This window comes from Corvus kubaryi, unplaced genomic scaffold (genome assembly GCF_017639235.1).
Source record: "Corvus kubaryi isolate FWS band 111438036 unplaced genomic scaffold, C.kubaryi_AGA036_p1.0 37382, whole genome shotgun sequence".
Taxonomy (NCBI): Eukaryota; Metazoa; Chordata; class Aves; order Passeriformes; family Corvidae; genus Corvus; species Corvus kubaryi.
In genome coordinates this window covers 772205-793184 of record NW_024581124.1, presented here as the reverse complement: position 1 = coordinate 793184, position 20980 = coordinate 772205, and the positions used below count along the sequence as shown (strand labels likewise).

General features: G+C 40.3%; 1 protein-coding gene across 1 annotated transcript in view; it reads left to right on the top strand.

Moving 5' to 3' along the window:
* Positions 1-20980, top strand: part of PPIL2 (peptidylprolyl isomerase like 2) — a 67780-nt gene that overhangs the window by 4022 nt on the left and 42778 nt on the right. The window contains exons 6-8 of the mRNA XM_042034924.1: positions 10740-10791; positions 13054-13145; positions 13849-13938. Of these exons, the coding sequence (XP_041890858.1) occupies positions 10740-10791; positions 13054-13145; positions 13849-13938 (234 nt within the window). The remainder of the gene's footprint in view (positions 1-10739; positions 10792-13053; positions 13146-13848; positions 13939-20980) is intronic.

The window sequence follows — 20980 nt, the reverse complement described above, 5'->3', positions numbered from 1 at the left end:
ATGAGCTATTCTAGAAAGTAACTTTAGATTTATCCCCCCCCACACTTTTTAAGAATGCATTGGTGTAAAAACTGCTTGTTTTACTGCTACACTAATAATTTTGGAGGAAGCAGTGCATTGCTTGCAGCTGAACTACAGTCTGTCAGTTGGCATTGGCTCACTTGTTTTGTCAGCTTTGTCAGGACACTGCCCTGGCTTATCCTTACGCTAAAATTGCATAGAATAAAGAGGAAAGTGATAGTTAGCTCATTCCTTTTTACTGACAACAGCACTTTGGCATCTTGGGCTTGCAGAGTGTTGCAGGCTTGCCAGAATGTTTCATGTAGTGACGTTCTGACAGCCTGACCAGTGTGCCCACAGGAGGCAGCCAGCTGGGATCAGGATACCTGTTTCAAGTAGTGAGATTGGCCAGAGCATGTCTGGTTGATTGGAATCTCAAATATGAACAGATTAGCATGCCTTTTGACAGGAATTTCAAGGAAATTGTTCTTCTTTGTTGCGTGGATATGTTACATGTGGGCTGAGCTATTTTTCCTCCTGTGCATTGTAATGTGTCTGATGTCAATATCTATTTTTTCCACTCTGGTTCAGTGACATTGTCACTGTGTGTGGGCAGACCAGATTGTTGTGGCTGTACTTTCAGCCCCTATCAAGGCTCTGTAACCTTGGGCAAATATCTCTGTTCCCTTGTCTCAGAAGTAGCTACTGTCTTTGTCCCTTGTTCCCCCTTTTCTTTGGGAATTTAATTCTTTTGGACACTGGAAAGCCAGTTAATTCGTTTCAGTCCAGTTAATTTAGCCTGGCCTAAGAGTTAGCTTAGGAGACCTGAAGATGCTGTGTGGTGAATTTATGAGACTGAGAGTCACATTTCTGGTCTGAATGAGGCAGAACAGAATTTGTGCTTTGCCGCATCTCATGCAAGGTTAAGATCCAGACCTGCAGGCCAGAGAGGGTGTTTTCTTAAGCATCACAAGGTTTTAGCTTCTCACTAGGTTAAGGAGGAAACTTTTTATAAATTCTGAGGGTTTTTTACAGGTTAGAAAAGCCTTTTGCTTAGGCTGCCTCTGAAGATAACCATAAAGAGGAGTCTGGTGCATATGAAGAAATAATAGAAGGCAGAGCCACTGACATGGAAAATGAGAACCAACTTTGGAGTCAGAAGGCTAAAAACCCCTGACTTTTCCCAGTGAGACAACTGCCTTTTAAAAAGAGAGAGCTGGACACAAAGCTTTGCTCTGTGTACAATACAAATATTTGCTATTTTTCTCCCACACTCTTTAATCCTGTATTTACCAAATAAAGCTGACTTGAGGTGAAGTTATGACTAAAATGATGAAATAATTGTGGCAGTACAGGTGCCTGGCTCCTGCAGTAAGCCTGTCTGATCTGGGCTTTGGAAGCACCAGAGAGCTTGTACCTGCAATACCCTGCAGCAATGGCAGCCTGCAGTGGACACCTCCTCCCTCCAGCACTGCTCATGAGGAATGTAAACAGTGCCCTTTTTATCAATCATTTGTTTGAAGTAAGGTTGGTAAGATGATGCTTGCCATAATAATTATAGGCACTTTCAAAACCTGTAACTTCTTACCCTCAAAAGAAAAAATTGCAACTAAATCTGTTATTTCAAAACTTGGAAAATCATTCTCAAATACATTCCTTAAATATATTGATCTTCCAAATGCTGGCAGCTATTGTTACTTCATTTTATTGTTGAAATCATGATTTCTTTTCAATTTGGTCAGCTAGATTTCAGTGAGTCTCATAAATCCCACAGAAATCAGTTGCTGGTTTTGCAGTGTAGCTTGCTGACCTGGTTTAATGAAGAGGATATGAAGAAGATTACTTCTTTTACTGCTAATTTGTTAATCTCATTTTAAAAAGGAACAAACAACCTTACAACACTTTTTTTTTAATGCACTAAAAAAGTCTTTGGCTATCTAAATAAGGGAAATCCTGTCTGAAGAGGATGCAGAAATAGGGGCAAAGGTGAAACTTCCTTAAACATAGAAGTGTTTTTACCATGTTTGTATTTTGAGAGCATAGAGATAGAAATAGAAAACATTGATAATTGTTTTTTCACCCAGAGAGTGAACATAATGAGAAGGAGGGCTTAGGTATTTTTTTCTGCTTTTTCAATATTCCGAATAAAGAAACTGCAGTGTGTGAGCAATGCGGGAAATATCAAGTACTGTAGGAACAGGTGTTAAAGCACAGTTCAAGTTCCCACCAGGACTTTATGGTTCACTACAAATTGCTTTCCATCTCTGTCACATAATCAGTGCAGGATCCCTGTGTTTCAGGAATGGATTCCTGAAAGTGGGTTGGATGAGCTTCACACATTACTGAGTCAGAGGTGTTGAGATCACAGTCACAGACAAAACTCATCCAACCCTGAGTCAAGTGGAACAAATCTTGGGCCTGAACTGGGAAGAGGACAAGTTCAAATTTCATGTGACCCTTACTGGCTAAATCAACAGTGACGATGGCTTTTAACTCAGTTCTATGGTCTGTGAGGTAATTTACTGCAGGTTGCTGCTTTAATTGTGTTATTCCAGGTGTGTTTCTAGATAATGAGCAGCAAATAATGGATGTCATCAGACAAAAACCTGTGATTTGAAGGTGACCCCATTCAGGCCAGTGTAGCAGTGTACATTGTCAGGAAAATGCAGTAGCTGTAGATAATGTTTGGTGGGAGGCATTTTCAGAGTGTTTGTTGAGGCCTTTCTGTAACCTGGTGGTAATGTTACCTTAGCATTCTGATGATCATCTAAAACTGGCACGTTGAAGCTGGAGTCAGATTTTCCTTGTGCTTTTTCATGTCTTTGTCTTGAAAAGTTTTCTGCACTTACTGTTCCCAAAGAGATTGTGCTTACTTTGAGCATTTTCATCTTCTGTCTAGATACAAAATACTGGCAGGAAAATGCTGTGGAGACTTCTACAGGCAGGCTATGTCCACATCAGTTTTCCATATCTAGAGTGCTGGGACTGTCTAATTAAGAGCTAAATAGGTTGACCAGTTGAGATAATTTTCATTATGTGGAATTCAGGGTGAGTCATATCCCTCTCACATTGTTTTTTTCCTCAGCATCAGAGCACAGCACCTGAAATCCAAGTAGTCTGCTGTGTTTTCTCCTTGGGGCTTTGGAAATGAGTGATCATTTAGGTGGATCAGTAACTTCAGGTCTCATTTGGATGTAATATGAGTGATGTATAACTGAGAATTTTAATTTTTCTCTAGAGAACTCCTTTCACATACATGTCAGAAGAAGTCAGCACATCTTCAGCTTTGAAATTCAAAGTGTATTTCTTAATTTGTCTGATGCAACTCAGGCCTTCAGATATTGCATAAGTTTAAATGTCAATTGCCCCCTTTTTCCCCCTTTTGTTAAACTTACCATATTTTTCCTGTATATTTGAAGTGAGGTTTTTTTCCTGTTTATTTGTAAGAAAAGTTTCAGTGTGGGGTGGGAATACAGTTTTTTTCTGGGTGAGTAACAGCTTATTACAGAGCAGAGAACAAAGCTTACAGAAATAAAGCCAAGGGAAGCTTTGTTGTTGAAAAATGATTCAGACAAATCGAGCTTGGTTTTCATGTGTTGCAGTAAGAGGAGTGAAATGATCAGGAGCAGAAAACTGGAAGACTGTCTGAGGTCTTCAGCTGTCTCAGTCTGCTTTGCAAACTGCGTGCTCTGTCTTGAACCAGTGTTTGCTTTCTGCCTGCTATGGCTGCTGAGAGCTTCTGCTGATGGTTTTTCATCTGATACATATCTTCTGTAAATTTTGGGTTTGACCAGCTTAGTCTTGTTTGTATTTGTGCCAAAATTGTGCTTCTCTCTGTTAGTGTTTACAGCTGTGTATTTGGCATGAAGGAATTTAATGCTTTCTTGACATTTTGTTGTTGAGACTTGTATTTTCCTCTCAGATGTTCTTCATACCTTTAAGTTCTCCATACCCTACATGGTCAGAGTTCTCCTCCACATCTCTTAAATTTGGATAGATCTTCTTTGAACAGAGTTAATCTTAATTATACACAGTAAATGCTGTGTGAGTGCCTGCTACAGTGGTGGGAATATTTTCTAATCTCTTCCTGAAATACTTTGATAATACTTTGATATATTAGACGTGATAGTGTAAGACCAAAAACCATTTCAGTGTATGTGAGAGGAAAGGTGCTTTGAGAAAATGGCAATTAATTGCATTTTCTTTTGGTAGGCTGGGTAATTTCAGAAGCAGGTATTTATTTATAAGTAGCCAGGATGAGCAGTAGTTCCTCTTTTTCTCTTTTTTTTTGTTGTTTCCAGTTGGATGTTGCTGCCTGTGTTTCTGTGGGCAGTAGCAGCCTTTCAGACATGGGTGGTTACAGCTGTCGTCGTCAAGCATCTCTCTCCAGGTGCATTTTTGTCTGGAGCAGCAGACACAGGCTGCTGCTCCAATGCCCAGAATCCACTTTGAACGAGATGAACTCTTCAATATGCAGCAACTGAGCCGTGTCGTCTTACCTCATTGGCCTCAGAAATTATTAGCTTTTACTCAACAGTCTAAATGCATTAATAATTGACTAGTGACCATAAATTTTCAAGGCCCCTGGATAGAAACATATGAGGACATGATTCCTGCCCTGAGGAATGATCAGGAAGTCATGTGTCGTAACTGGAAATGGTCATAAAACACAGGGGTGATCAAGGGGATGAAAATCCCACTGAGTCATATCCTGACAGATAACTCCTTTTTGGAGTTTTCTGAAAATTTCCCATTCTCCTTTGTTGCTGACAAACATGGATAGCTGGTTCTTTCTTTACCAGAGTTGTTTGTGTGTTTTACAGCAGTGTACCCAGCACTACTAATAGTTAGCCTTTATCTGTCCTAAAAAGGGGATTTATTTTTCAATTCCCTGTATCTTTGGGAAACAGCGAGGGTGAAGAAGATGAGATTTGCCTCTACTTTCTGCTCAAGTGCTTTATCAAAAAAAGACATATAAAACCTTCCAGTGTCATGAGTCACTGGTCAAGCTGCTGTTCCTCCTTCACACCTTGCTGACTGTGCTGGTGGTGGGCAGTGTTTGATCCAGTAACCTGCCTCTGGACACGGCAGATAAACATGTCCACCATTATTTCTAATGCATTATGTCCCTTACAGCAAAAAGGTATTTACATCTAGGTTTTACAGACTGAACAGATGGTCTCTTCTTTTCCTTTTCTGTGTTTTGGTGTAAGTGTGCACATTGGATGGGATTTTGTGACTGTGACACTTGAAAAACTAGCAGCTGTGAAGCGCTCTAGCCTTAAATGAGATGCAGCATGAGGTTTCCCACAGATCTTTACTTGCCTGTTTTTCACTAAAATTGGAGACTAGATTTTTGGTGCTTCTGCAAAGCTTTATTTTCTTTGAACTGTATTTGGCTGTGGGTCTCTGGATTGGTAGACTTCTGACTGCATTAAGACTGCAGGTTTGATCTTGCAATGCAGCCACACATCTTTTTCTCATGGTAATTTCTGTTAATGTGCTCTTTGATAGAGCAGCATTATTGCTGGTATCTGTGAGCCGTGTGTGTTATCAACCATATCTTTATGGTTCTCTGGACAAGGCTTTGGTGACCATATGGTGTCAGTTTAATTAACTTTTAAATATGTAAATACAGTGGTCTGGAAGTGTGTAATGAAGGATCTTCTGTGTCCATTTCCATTCTAGCCCAGCAGTACATGAAAACTGCAGTTAAACAGCAGCTTCATCCAAGAATGTGAATTGAGGGTATCTTTTTAGCATTAGGTAGGCAGCTGTGATAAATATGGAGCATTTTTGTTGTTGAATCGAACGTAGAAATAATACCTTGAATTGTGAGGCTGTTCTGGTCTCTTGGCTGCTGAGCCCAAATTTTTCATGCAGTGTTAAACTACACATAGATGGCTTATCTTGTTAAAACAGTGCTGCTGTTTCCAATTGTAAACCCTAATGTGTAGACCTGAGGATTTCCAATGCCCTTTATCATCATTAAATCCGTTCACAGGATCTGAAATAAGTAACATTATACATGGAATTATTCCAGTACTATTCATTGAATTCATGTCCCCATTTTTTGTGAAGATTTTGTAGCAAGGAAAATTGTAAGAGGGCTTCTTAAAATGGGAAGTTGTATGCCAAGTTATACGTAACAGGTCTCATCTCTAAAGAAACCAAAGCATGTAATACAAAATTCGTTTGCTGTTGTTAAGCTAAGCTTGGTACTTGGTAGCAGCACTGCGTTTCAATATTAGTGCTTGTTCTGGCTTTCTCTTCTGCTTGAGGTAACTCTGTGTTTCTTGTTTTGGTGGGATGAAAAACCATCAAATGGCCATGCCAGCTCTGAATGACTTTTGACCTCCTGTTATGAACCAGTTCAGATGTGACACATTAATTTTTCCCCATGTAGTGTGTTGGCCCTGGCTGGACCCCAGGCACTGCCAAAGCCCCTCTCTCCCTGGTCCTCCACAACTGGACAGGGGAGAGAAAATGTCACTGGGGGTTCATGGGTTGAGATAAGGGTAAGAAGAGATTTTCTTCTTAGATAAGTTATCCCAGAGGCCTTACCACCGTTTCTGATTGTCCCAGCCTTGGCCAGCAGCATGTCCATCCTGGAGCCAGCTGGACACAGCAGAAGCTTCCAGCAGCTTCTCACAGAAGCCTTGTAGCCTCCTGCTACAAAAACCTGGCCACACAACCCCAATACTAGCTTCCCTGGATTTTTGTGTGTTCCTGACAGAGGCCATTCAGTGTGTCCGATCAGGGGGTCCAATCCCCAAGTGCTGAACATTTGAACACTTACTCAGTTACTGTTGGTAGGATGGGAAAGTCTGTCTTTACTAAACGCAGTACTTGCTGCACGTCACCAGCTCTGCCCATGTGTGGGTAGAGAATCAGTGGAGCCCTTTTTGATTGCTTTTCAGGCTGGTGCATATCCAACAGGGTCAGAGCCTCATTAACAAGAAGAACGTGCAGCCAGAGACCAAAGAGATTCAGCGAGTGTAACTAATTGATGCGTGGGGATTGTAGGTCATATCTGCATGAGCCACCCAGCGATGACAGAGAGTGATTTAATTCGAAACAATTGGCGTGTTCCATCCGCGAGCTGCCACAGTGCCCCACTAACCTCCGTGGCGTCATCACCTCTGCCTGGGTATCAATAAAGGATGCTGCCCTTTGGGATCCCGCAGGAGCCACTGCTGTCAGCTGACAGATGAGAGCGTGCGGGGCGCTGGGGCTTCTTGCTGCCGCAGGAAAGTAGGTCATGGCCAAAAGTAGCCTTGGCTGCCTTTGTGGAAGTGTGCCTGTGAGAGAGGAGTCAGCTGAGAAAAGAGCTCGCACGGTTTTGCATTTGTTTTTTTTTTAGCCCTTCCTTGCTGTGGAGCAGCTGGCACTACGTGCCATGAAATGCGTCTGCTTTCCAGTATTTCTGCATAAAATATTTTTAGAAGGGAATATGCGGCTCTTATTTCTGCTTAAGGGAAGTGGCAGATGCTTGTGGCCTTTTCATTTTCATTAGGAATTTAGAATTTAATTAGATCAAGTGTTTTTAATAAACACTTTTTTCCCTCTTGCTTTCTTAACTGGAGCGTGGCTGAAACTGGATGGTGGGTGTGTGTCAGGGAAACTCAGGTCGAAAATAGTTTTGAACTTGAGCTATGTATGCAACATTTGTTCTCTTTTAAGCCTTATTAATAATAAAAAATACATGAAAACAAGTGCTTTAACTCATTTTAGGATTCATTCACTCCTGCTGTCTCTTCCCATGAAGATCGGCACCCGTTTGTGGCATAACAGTCATTTCCATGGCAACAAACTGTGTGATGGTACTTGGAAAGCTTTGACTTTTGATGGAGAATAAATAAAAGGAGATTCACCCACATGCAAGATAATCCTGGTTTTGTGTGAAATGAGAGGAAAAAAATGATATTATACAGGTGGCCTATATCATGTCCTTTTACACTTTCCTGGGTAATGTGTAGGTGTTTCAAAACTGGACCTTCTGGAAGTCCTGGTGTGTGGACTCCCTCCTTTGTGGCTGCTCTGTGTGCAGTTGCCAGATCCTGTAGCCTGGTCCTGGGCACAGAGCAATCCTTTGCAGCAGATCATCACCTGGTTTTGCTGTTCTGAGGCTCCAGAGATTTCCTTTGACTAAACACTAAATCTCCCTCTTGCCTTGCCACGCAAGCCAAAGCACAGGGCTACTCCAAAGCTGACGTGTCAAGGTCACTTCTTCAAGAGAAGCCTGATAGAAGGCCAGCCTGTGGCAATAAAAGTTTGTAATATTCGTACAGCACTTCACTACAGGGTTCTCACTCCTGGCAGTATTTCAACTCCTGTATGACAATCATTGTTTTTTATTTACTGTTGACATAAGACTGTGTAAGTGCTGGTCTCTGTGGGGAGCAGATCCAGCACAAGCAGCTGATGCACCATGAGTAACTGATGCTGAAAAATAACCTTTTTCCATATTATGGAAAGGTATGACCTGAAATACCATACTATTTCCCTGGGTGTGGAGTGAGAGTCCGAGGACTTGGCAGCTCTTCTAACAATACATCATACGGTGACAGATGAAACAGTGCACTGCAGCTTTTGCTACCTTTAAAGTCTGCACAGCAGTTTAGTCTGTCTTTTCTACTAAATTTCTGTCAAGGTATAAATCTGAATCTTTAATCATGCTAAACTGTTTCTTAGGGAACTGTTTTCATTTTTCTTTAAAGGTGCTCATATGTTTTGGGCATACCTCAGGTCTGCCAGGAGGATAATTTAAGGACCTTTCTTGAAATTATCAATGTTTCCAGTGGTTGTATTTCTAAAGAAGCTTTCTCTGAAACATAATTTTTGGGCTGTTGCACAACATGTGCACAGATGGATGCTGCTTCGTGTTAACAGTTGTTTAGGTTGAACGTATCTGTCCAGGATCAGATGATAATTTTGGCAACTCTGCAGTTCCCCTACTACTTCTTTGATAATTTTTTCTTGTAAGAAGATAAATAAATAAATAAATCTCTGCATTCACTTAGTCATTTCAGAAGCTGCCATTGCCTTTGCTGTCCTTTGTACCCCAACAGTGGGCAGCTATTGGAGTGTTGTGGGTGGTTTTTTTGAGAATCCACTTAAGAAAAAGCAGCGGTACTGGTCTTCCATCACATAACTAAATATAACCGAACCTGGCCTCTTTTTTCCATTCCCACCTTATTCCTACTAGCTCTCATTGCTCTTCCTGCTAATAAATTAGAGAGATTGTTACCTTTCTGGCAGCAAATGAGCCTGCCAGTTGGTTGAGAGCAATTTGAGAAGCGCCTTCTATAAACGAATGAGTCCAGCTGTCATAACATGTACTCTGTAAACCAAGAATATGAATTTTGATTAGGCACAGAAAGCCCACTAACTTAGTTTTACACGATTTCTTCATTGCTCTTTGCCATAATGATTGAAGTAGCAGTGTCGGCACCGGGGCTGGCAGATCTCCACTCGTAGCTGTTTATTAAGAGCTGTCTGGGTTATAAAAACCTCCCTAATCTCTTCAGGTGTGTGTTTTGAGAAGAGAACCGATTGTTTCTTTTAAAAGGCCTGTGCTGTGTGTGCTTTTAAGGATCCATTTGGCAGTGAAACTGTCTCTGACAGCTGATACAATCAAAGGGTTTGTTTTTTTATAAGTCTCAGATCCTGACTCAGCCCTGCAGCTCGTTGGGCTGGACTTTTCGTCTCCAGCTGGGTGCCCCAGTCGAGCACTACCAGACCATCCCAGCAGGCTGTGCTGGTGGGATCACCCAGGCTGTGATGTGCCCTCTCTTGCCTGTGATGTACCCAAATCACATACTGACCCCATGGAATGACTGGCATACGTGGGCCTGTCATGTTACTGAAGGTTCACTGTTATTTTGGGTGTGTTTGCAGCTTCCATGTCTTAGGGAAGGCTGCAGGACAGGAGCAGCCTGATTGTCCAGAAATGTTTGCCAGCCCAACAGCTCTTCTTTTCCCATGTCAGAAAACCCTTCCAGAGAGAGGGCAGCAGAAAAATGCCATAGACATCCTTCTGATGAAGCATGGGAGAGCAGGAGTAGCTCAGTTTGCAGTGTCCTCTCTAGAGCTGGAGAACATTATCCCAACCTTGGCTGTCATCTCAGTTCCCTGTTCAGTGGAATTGTTACCTGGGGATTAAGTGGCTGAAAATCCCTCCTGGGACTCCCTTTGTGACCCCAAGTGCCTCTCCAGAGAACCTGTGCCTCCGTTTCTCTTTATTATTGCTGGCTGTCATGTGGGCTCCACTGCGCATTTCCTGAGTAAAAGGAAAATTACAGTTATTTCAGAAAAGGCATTGAGCTTGATTGCCAAAATGGTTTGCTGGCTTTATGACTTTCATCAGAGGTCCCTGCTGAATTGCCCTTTCTTATCAGCAGTGATGATCTTTGCCTCTTAGCTTTTCATGCAAACTCCCTTTTCAGTCTGTGCTAAGAGTTGTGCAACTCCTTGAGCTGATTCCCCATGGTTAGCACTGTACTGTGTCAAATACAGCCCTGTAAACAAATGTATCCCAGTTCTCAGGCTCCCTGAGCCTTGTTTTTGTGGGCTGTCTGTGACTTGAATTCCCAGGGTTCTGATGATTCAGACGACTTGCAATATATTATTAATAAATTATGTACTATTAAAGTCCTAACAGTGATGTTACAGTTTCCTCTTATTTCCATGGTTACATTCTGTTGTGATTAATCTTTTTAATGCTTTATTTTCTTTAGAAACTGGATGCCAAATCACTTATAAAACTGAATTTTGCTAAAAACAGTGAAGGTAAGTGCAGTCATTTTCTGTGGTGGTGTTTTGTTGGTTTTTTTTCCTTAATGAGTTCTTCAATAAATTCTGGTTTGCCTTACCTCATGGTGAACTTAAGTAGTTTGTGTTCTCTATCATGGTTTTTATTTTTTGAGTAGAGTAATTGCTTCTTGTGAGTGATATGTTTACCTTCAAAGTTCCATTTCTCTTTTTCTTTACACTGGGGAGCTGTAAATTATTCAGCAATTTCACTTTACTATAGCTGCTACTGCACTAAGGTACTGTTTACTTTAAGGAAAGAATCAGAAAGAGTGAAATTTCTGTAATGTTATCTTATTTCTAACTTGCCTGTGGCAATATTTGCTGTTCACTTGGTTTTGAACAGCTTTTTGTTTATAAAAGGGATTAGACTTAAATGAACACGTGGGATTTTATGAATAGAAGCACACAAGACAGTTGCCTCGAGTTTTATTTCTGCAAGATATAAAATCTGCTTCCTAAGAGAGCATGGTAGGAACAAAAGAGAAGAGTGGAGATGAATTCATCTTCTACAAAGCAGATAATGATTTCTTTGAAATGAGAATGGCAAAGATTAGGTGGGAATAAAATTCTGGAGTGTCTGTCTCCTTATTTTACCAAAATCTGTGGATTACAAGCTCTTTTCTGTAGCTGATAGATTTCTTCTGCACCTTGTGTTCCATCTGTCTCAAGAGCAGGGTGTTAAAAATTGGTCATCAGTCAGTGTGGCCAAAGCTTTTGAAAGGTACCATGACATTGTGCTTTCCCTGAAGAAGTCCAGTTCATAATGCTGGCGTGGAATGACAACAGCCATACAGTCTTAGAAGCCTTTTCCTTAAAAAGGTGCATTCTGTGTCATTAACCAATCACGGGAAAATGCAACGAAAGACAAAAATTAAATGTTGCATTTCTGTCTATCAGCAAACTTTTCTTTAAATTGTAAGATGTGGAATGGTTGCTACATATGTAGGATCTTCTCTGTTCACACAGAAATATGATGCAAAAGGTCTTTGGACATTGCAGTTTCTCACATTTAGTGATCACTTATGAGTTGAGTACCTTCTATCCCGATCAACATGTGTGTGCCCTCAGTAGTTTTGCTTGTCCTAGAACTGAGAATATGGTGACTTGCTCTTTTTTATGAAGCTGGAACAAGGCCTCACATTTTACCAGAGTGTTTCTGTATCCATCAGTTGGGCCATACCCTGATGCCACTTCCAAAAATCCCTTTCTAAACTTCTTGAGTTTCAGTCCCTTGTGGCAATGGCTTTCCTTCAGCCCTGGTGGCATTAACAAAAGTGTCCTCAGCTTTGACTTAGGCAGGGAGGCAGAGCTGCCTCTGATGGCACAGTGAGCACAGTCTCTCTAAGTGTTTGCCTCCCCTGTCCTCACAGGTGCTGGGAGCAGCCTGTTCTGGCCTCCCTGCTGGTTTTGATTTTCAAATGGTAATTTGAAAAACAAGAACCAAATAGGCCCAACTTTGATTTTCAAATGGTAACTAGGAAAAAAAGAACCAAATAGGCTCAACTTATTTCAAAAATCTCACTCAAACCCCCAGGTCTAGCAAACTGATCAAGTATTAATAACCTTCTTCTAATTGCTTTCTGCTGAGATTATCCAGACATTTTTCTTTTTCCTCCTACATTGCCTCCCATCAGTTTGCTTGCTGTTGACTTGCTTAATATTTGTGCTGACCCTCCTGGGAAAATTCACAGCTTGATTAGAGCAGAAGCTGGGTACCTTATTGAGTAACGTGTTCAGATTTAATGGCATTCTGCTTGCCACATTTGAATACAAAATGCTCCCCCTGCTTAAAGCACAACAGCTGTTGTGAACTTTTCTGTAGGCTGTAAGCTAAACTTTTATTCCTGGGAACAAGAGTGATACAGAGCACTGGACTCGTTACAAGGTACAGGCTCATGTTATCAATAGATCTTTGATTACAACAGTAGCAATTGTACTGTGGTATTTCATAAGTATCAAGCAAGCTGGACAAAGTTCCGTGTTGGGGGATTGAAGGCAATAGATTTCAGAACTGCATTTTCCTTGCTTGTTTTATAGTTCTCTTAACTGTTACTTTTTCTAGCACCTTTTCTGTCATTGGAGAATCAAAACGTTGTTGAAACACCATTGAATACACACTGAAGTTACACTTTATATTAAAAATTAATGTAAATATCATCCACAGAGATCAGAGAAATTAGCTGTTTCAAAACAGTTACAGGTCTTCGTGTGAAATTTAAACTTTTTTCCCTCTATCAGGCAAGTATCACTGTCCAGTGCTGTTTACTGTATTTACCAATAACTCCCATATTGTGGCCATCAAGACTACTGGAAATGTGTTTGCCTATGAGGTAGGTTCTCTGTTGCATTCCATTACTACTATTTTATACTTGGTGCATTTCAGTAAAGATCACAAAATGGTTTAGAAACACAGGTAAATTTTATTCTTGTTTTACAGCCAGGGAAATTAAAGGACAGGGAGATGAACTAACTTCACAAATTGTTGTCCAACTTTAGCCTTCAAAATAGGAACAACTTCAGAATATGAATTAAATAATATTTCTAAAACCTTAAGTTAATCTGCATGTACTGAATCTTGTATTTCAAAATAAGTAGCTCTTACATGCTCCTCAGTTGAAATAATAGCCAAATTTTCTGTTGTCTTCTTTTTGATACAGTGTCATCACAAAAACACAAATTGCCTCATTTCTATTCATATTAGTGAATGAAAAAGAGCATTTTAGCTGGAGCTGGGGGAATAGGAGAAAAAATGCCTTAATGGACACTTAAACTGCATTTTTATTCATGTTTTGTGAACATTTATGTGAACCCAAGTGGAATTTTAATCGTGACTTCTTTGTATAATCCTTACTGTAAAAGCAGGTTTATTTATTTTTTCAGTAGCAAAGAAATCCTTCAATTAATGAATCCATATCCAGTGTTGTTTTCTTTATGATGTGTACTTCAAGATTTTATTGATATCACATGTTTACTTGTAACATTTACACACGAGAATCTGATTTTTGCTGTCTGTGTCCTTTGCCTGGCTGTTAGGCAGTTGAGCAGCTGAACATAAAACCGAAGAGCTACAAGGATCTCCTGACAGATGAGCCTTTCACTCGGCAAGACATCGTCACACTGCAGGTAACCTTTTCTTTCTCTTACACCTCACACCATACAGCTTTTTTTTTTGCAGAGGGTGAAATGCTATGTACACTGTTCTAGTAGGAAACTAGAGTCACTGAACAGAAAAACTTTGCTGTATTTTCTTTGTTATCCAGATGAGTCACAAAGATGCCATATAACAATCTGGAAGAGTAGTAAGTTGCCCCACGTGGCCTGTGGTATCAAAAGAAACAATGTTTAGAATGTAAAGTATTTAAACTTTTAGGAACTGGACATGTTGCATTAAGACTGAAGTGGATTGTCTGTCTTACTCTTTCAATGATGTATAAAAGAGTCAAAGCTTCAGAAAAGTGTTTTCCATGGAATGTTTCTCTAAATGTAGAATCAAACAAGCAGCAAACCAGAGGATTTTCTCTAATTACTTGTTTGGAATGTTTTTCTTCTTAATAGATACCAATGTTGGTTCTTTGCTGATTTTAAGAAAATTAAAACCTAAATTAAAAGAGCATTGTAAATTTTACAGTGTAAAAGATAGTTATTTATAGATAAAGTTTCATATCAAAAGATCTAAAACTTTTGTTTAAAAATAGGTACTTTTAAGCTTGCATGGTTTCAAAACAGGGAAAAAAATATTCTAGGATCATTATTATTGAAATCATGAGTTAGTATGCATCTCATGAACTCTTAATTGCCACTAGCCAAGACTAATACAGTCTAATTCAAATAGAAAAATATTTTTCATTTATGTCTAAATTTAAATAAAGCGTAGCCCTTCTTCCCTACTCCCAGTGCTTAACAGCATGTTTTTAAATATTTTTCCTCTGTTCCTTTGGGCTTGTTGCTGTTCAAGCTAAAGCAACAAAGTAAAATGTTTTTATTCCAATGGATGCAAAAAATACAGCTTTTTTTTCAGATTGAAAGCTCCCAACAGAATGTTATTTCTGTGTAACTGCATGGTTGCTAATGGATTTGGAAAAGTAAAAAAAGACAAGTGTCTAAAAATGTGTCTGTGTACCCGTATGGAAAACCAAGTTATTTTGGACAAATAATTGAAATGTGCAGTTGCTAAAAAAATATTTTGGTATGTTTTGTAGGGTTGGAATTGAATGTATGTATAAAGAGTGTCTTCCTGTTACTTGCCTAGCTTTGATTTTTCACAGCTGCTCTAGTCCGCTAAATCTCAAAGTGCAACATCTAAAAATTTAGTCATTCCCTATGTGAGTTTTTATCAATATTTTTCATCTTCCCTCTTGACATGTTGGGCTTCTGTTTTGTTTGGAGGAATATGTCTAATGTGAGACTAAGTAGATTCTGGTAGTTGTGCAGTCCAAGGTCACAGTCACACATTGCCTGCACCTCTCCCACCTCCGTTTAGGGTGGTGTTCATAATGTGTGAGTAGATTTGATCCTCTTAAGTAAACAGTTCATTATGGATTGGTGTTAACTTCTGCAGTGTACAGTCTTGTGCTACACTCTTCTTAAATAAGTTTAGAAATAGCAAAGACACCCCCATCTTGGGATTGGACTGCAAGAGATTTGACCATCTGAATGCTGTTGACCAGATAAAATTTGACCTTTTACCAGATCGGGTTTTAAATATGTTTTTCAGAGTTATTTTTAACAAACAGTCTAAAATGGCTTCGGGCTGTTGAAGGAGAAGTGAGAGCCATTTACTGCACTGCCCAACAGCCACTGCAAACTTGCACATGTAACTTGATTTTTTCCTATTCAAATGCTGCCCTACCCTGACTTGCTCTGTTGAGGCCAGGATTCAACCTGAAGTGGCATGACTAGCATGGATATTAGAATTGCTTAAGTATATGTGGTAGAGAAATGTGTTGTTATTTTCTCACAGTGTTTTCTTCATATAAATTATTGAAAGACAGACTGATGTCTCCTCTACAAGCTCTCTTGTTGACAGCACTGCAGGCAGCGTGGTGGCTTCAGGCTTCACACTGCCAAGCTCCACCACCTGTGGCTCTGTTTCTTAGCCAGAGTTCATGACTGCAATCTGTTGTGTTTCAGAGCTCTACCCCAATTCCTCCTTCTCTTAAAAACCTTTCAGTTCTGTGTTGAAATTTATCACTTTGCTGTTTTCTCATTCCCCCATGTAAATTGTGTGCTGTGGTATCCAAGAGAGCTGGATTTGAGAGTGAGTTGGTATCACTGACCCTGCTGTTTGGCAAAAAAGTAGATATAAAGGAAGTTGCTATTAAAAACATTCTTTACTTTGCAAAGAACAGCTGAATAGGGCTGTCTGTAATAGCTGTGTTTAGCAATAGAAAATAGCATTTCCAGAGGCTGACTCTGAATGTCCTAGGAAACAGATGGGGTACCTGTGTTTGGTAGTGAAATACAACATGGTAAGTGGAAAATAGGAATGATGTATCTTTACAGATTATTTGTATGATCACATTTTTCCTTATTGATACATAAAGGACAATCCTACATCTGCTTGGATTTTACCAGAATAGCAATTGACCTCAAACTTGGCTTCTCTCTCCTAATATATATAATTAAAAACAAAACAAAAAATATTTGCTCTTTTCAGAAGAGACAGAATTGCATAATGTGCTTTTCCTGTTCTTGGTGCTAAACATTATTCAAACACAAGTCATAATCCACCCTGTTATCTTTTCTGCTAAGCACCATCTCATCTGGTCGCTTTGAATTTAGTAGCAGTTATTTATGTGCTATTTACTTGTTAAAAAGGACAACTTTTTTTTTTTTAATTTGAAACTAAAAAAAGCAGAATCACAGCTTTAGTTGTTAATAATACCGTCTTAGGTCTAAGATGTGTTTCTCTTTGTAAAGGAATCCACAGTGCTTCCTATGTGTAGTCCATATACAGAAATTGCTTTTTCCCCTGTTGAAATGCAAATATCCTGGGGTGGAGCATGGCAGTTTTTCATCAGCATATGGCCATATTATCCAGCCAGTCAGGGCAGGAGGTAAAGAGTAATACCATGTCCTGGTGTGCAAGATACATTACCAGTACTGGAATGGAGTTGTTGAGGCGGAAGAAGTCACGGATTCTAGTTTAGCATCTTGCTGATGATGACAGAAATGCACATGACATTATTCCATATGATACCCTTCCTAGATACAGCACTCCCAGTATGACTGGGTTTTTTAGACTGTAGCTCTTTACACTAAAATTTAAATTTCCTTTTCTTAGCTTTGTGATCTTGCTACAAGCTTAAGTCAGGTTTTCCATCTTCTGCAGTGCAGGTCTTATATTTTTCCAAGTTTCTCTCTCCTTGCAGTTTATCATTATTTCAGATAATTTTTCTCCCAACTGTACTGGTTCATATCTCTTTTAAATGGAATATGCTGTATGTATGTTGTCTGTGTTTCTCAGAACTTTAAACCCACTTATATTCTTTACCTTGAAAGATGATCAGCTCAGCCTAACTCAGCATCCCTTGAAAATGTCAGGAATGTGTTCCCAGCTGACAGACAACTCTAGTACTGTAAGATTAATTAGTTACACTTAATGGGTAAGGCAGGATGTAAAGCACTTGGAGATCTGTGGGGACAGGGTGTCTGTAATGGAAAAGCTGATATTGTTAACACTTGTTTGCAGTGTTCGTACCTCCCTCTTCTGCTTGCCATTCTGGTTCATTGATGTTCATCATTTCACTTTGCAATTGGTTTCAAGGTAGGATTGAGCACAGCTTTTGAAATAATATTACATTAGACCTCAGTGCAGAACTAGGTGATTCTTCCAGTCCTATATTTTACTGGTTTTAAGCTAGTATTCAGTTTAAATGTTTAACCTAATTTGAAATTATCTTCCAAGTTAAATTTTTGAGGGATTGCGTGCTAGATTTCAATATCTGCTGTCAAATCTTTATGACAAAATCTGGTCAACAGTCTGGTAGAAATTATTATTAATTTGTGTGAATGTAAATTGCATTGTGTTTCAATCCTATATCATACAAATTATTCTTTGTGTAATGATGTGGAACTTAATGGCAAGCACATAAATACCTGTCATCTGAATTCCCCCATATAACACCAGGCAGGCTGAAGCAAGTGTCTGCCCCAGCTCAGTGTGGAGAGAGGAACAGGGTCAGGTAGTGCTTTGCTGGACACGTTGGTGGACTTCCCATCCCAGCAAGTGTGAGAGGTCCTGAGGAGAGCAAAGTAAGAATGCTGAAATACCCAGCTTTCACATCCCATTTGGTAGGAAGTGTTCAGAGGAGTGAAGAACAATTTCCCCTTTAGCACCCTGTCAATTTGTCATCCTCCACTGTGGCTCTGTTCACAAACAAGAAACAAACTTAAGTTTGTGAGGATACAGCAGAAATTATTCCTGCTCTGGAAACTCTTCGAAGCTATTGCTGAGCTGTGTCCTGGCAGGAGATTTAATGACAAGTGTGGCTGTACTCAGTGGCAGTGCTGCAGGTGAGGCAGAGGCACACGTGGGAGATTCCTCCTTGCTGAATGAATTGCAATGAAGCCCCTGCCCTGCTGTGCCAGGGGTAACAGGCACAGTGCTCTGGTGGCAGCCTGCAGAGAGCCTTCCCTGGTAGATGCAGGCCAACAAATGCATCTTCTTTGTACTGCAGAAACGGGGGGAGGAAGAGAAGAAAACACCAAGTCTGGGTAAATGCTAACAGGTTTGCTGCTGTTATAGGGGAAAAAAGCCTTATACTGTTATGTGCTTCCTTATGTCAGTTTTATTGTTTCTATATAACCTAATCAGCTGTGGACAAGACATGGCTCCCAACAAGCTGTTAAACACCACTGACATTTGTGGCAGGAAGCACGTAATGAGCAGAGCTGGAGGTAGCTGAGCTGCACAGTGTTAATTGATATTTCACTCCTCAGCTATTCCTCGTTTGCTCTTTGTGTGACAGAAGGTCAGAGCAGATTTCCTCACGGCTGTGGGTGAGGTCTCTATGAGGGAGAATCCTGCACCAATGGATGTGCAGAGTAGCAGGTAAGGAAGTGGGACATGGTCGGCATATGAGGGTGACAGTCCTGAGGATAATTAGGGATGCAGCATGGCCAGCCAAATGGTAAGAGAGAAATCAGGGCTAAAAGAAATCACACAGTGTAAACCTGCTGGTTTTAACCTGCTTTTTGGGGGGTTGTATGTGGCGCTTAAGATTAGCAGAGTTCAAGCTGTTTCCCTAAGTAGGTAAAACCAGAAAATTACTGGGAAAAAACGAGTGGAATAAAACTTGAGATTGTTTTCAGACCTCAGCTTTCAGGAAAACATTAAATAGGAGATTTTTAACAGTGATGATAGTTCGCAACCCTTTGAAGTCTATATCTGTGCTAATAATTTGCTAAACTAAAGTTTATGGTTCGTAACCTTAGTAAGAAAAACCCTGAGACTGCCAACCATGGTGTTCTGAATACGTATTTTTAAACATGCTAAGGCAAACAAAAGTAGGCCATGGTTCATCTTCCTTTCTGGTTTCTGGGCACTTACACAGAAATTATTTCTTTAGGTCTTTGGGCCCCAGGCCTTAATCTTAACAGGATTGGGAACATCCCCATGAGTCCAGCCTTTCTCTGACCAGGAGAGGCAAGTAATTGATGAGAGCTTGAGGCTTTGACAATGTGAGTATGTCTGTCTGCCCATCCCTGTGGCATCTTGTTTGGACTGCTCTGATTTTGTGCCCAGTAACTGTCGTGGATGCAATGAGAGGAGCTTGGCAGGCTAGTTATTAGTGTTTAGACAGTTTTCTTCCTGAAGTGATATGTCTAAAGACTGTGCAAAATTACAAAATTTTCATAGTCTTACCTTTAAAAAATGTGTCTCTTGTGTTGTAGGACTTGGTTAGGAAATGGTTTGTGTCTTCTGCAGCACAGGTTGGACTGGTCAGAGGTGTTTGTGCTCTTGAGGTCAGGTAGAAGCAACTGGTGTTCTGTGTTTGACTTAATATTCACTGCAGTTCTTTCACAGTATGCTAATTCAAATTCACACTAATTCTAATCAAACTAATTCTGGTTGAACTTCTCTTAGTATATCAAGATGCTGTATTTTAGAGGGAGGAATAAACATGTCCTAGGTGTCCTGTACAAGATGATACTCGAATTTCAATTTGAGGAACCATTTTTGAGGGGCTCTTCCACTGCCAGAGGGAAATCTCTTTTGGGGTAGGAGTGTGGGTTGTCCCCCTTCTGGATGTGTGGTGAGACTCTTGCTTTGCAGAACCAGGAATACAAGGGACAACACTGTAAACCAAACCTTTGTCAAGGCTTCTATTGGAACAGATGGCCCACGTGGATGTGATGGGAGGACCTTGTACAGAGGACCTGGGTCACAGTTCTGGGGTTTGGAGTTCAGATCTCCCAGAGGGCAGATGGACAGCTGGTCTGCAAGGAGCAGGAGCCTTTGGCCTCTGCTGTCCTTCATACGGTAATGGATGCATTGCCAAAGCAGGGGCTGGTGGTGATTTGGAGAGCCCTGAGAAACCCCTTGCAAGGAAAGAGACTGTAAACATTTTGCTGGAGGTGCTCGATGCCTGTGATTCGGCTGGTTAAGCCACACAGATGTTTGAATGAACTGTGCCTGTGAAACTGTGTGGACTAATCTGATTTGTGGTACCCTGAGCACAGGGTTTTGTAAGACACTGGCAGTTGTGATGTCCTTTATTTATTTTTAAACAATCAATAAATCAATAAATGAAGAAGCTTTATTTAGAAGAACATCATGAAGGTGTCTTCTGTTTCATTTTTACTGCTGCCTTTCCTCCTGTCCATGAAAAATTGGTTTCAGGAGTCAGTCTTGCCCTTCAGTTTTGCCATGAACTGCAGACATGGATTGCTATAAATCCATTTATCTCTATTAGTATTAATACACAGATATTTTTTCCCTTTCCTGAAAGGGTAAGCAGTGCTTCCTTCCTTCATCTTTTGAGGTAGTACATTTATGTGCAGGGCAATGATTGCTGTCTTGGAAAGCTGCAGCTCATGATTGCTGCGGAGTATTTGGGAGTGAAAATGTCTTGTGAAAACACACTGAGTTCTTTCTCCAATCTTTCTCCATGCATCTTGTTGACTGTCAGAAAGCAAGAGTCAAGATCATCTCTATTCACAC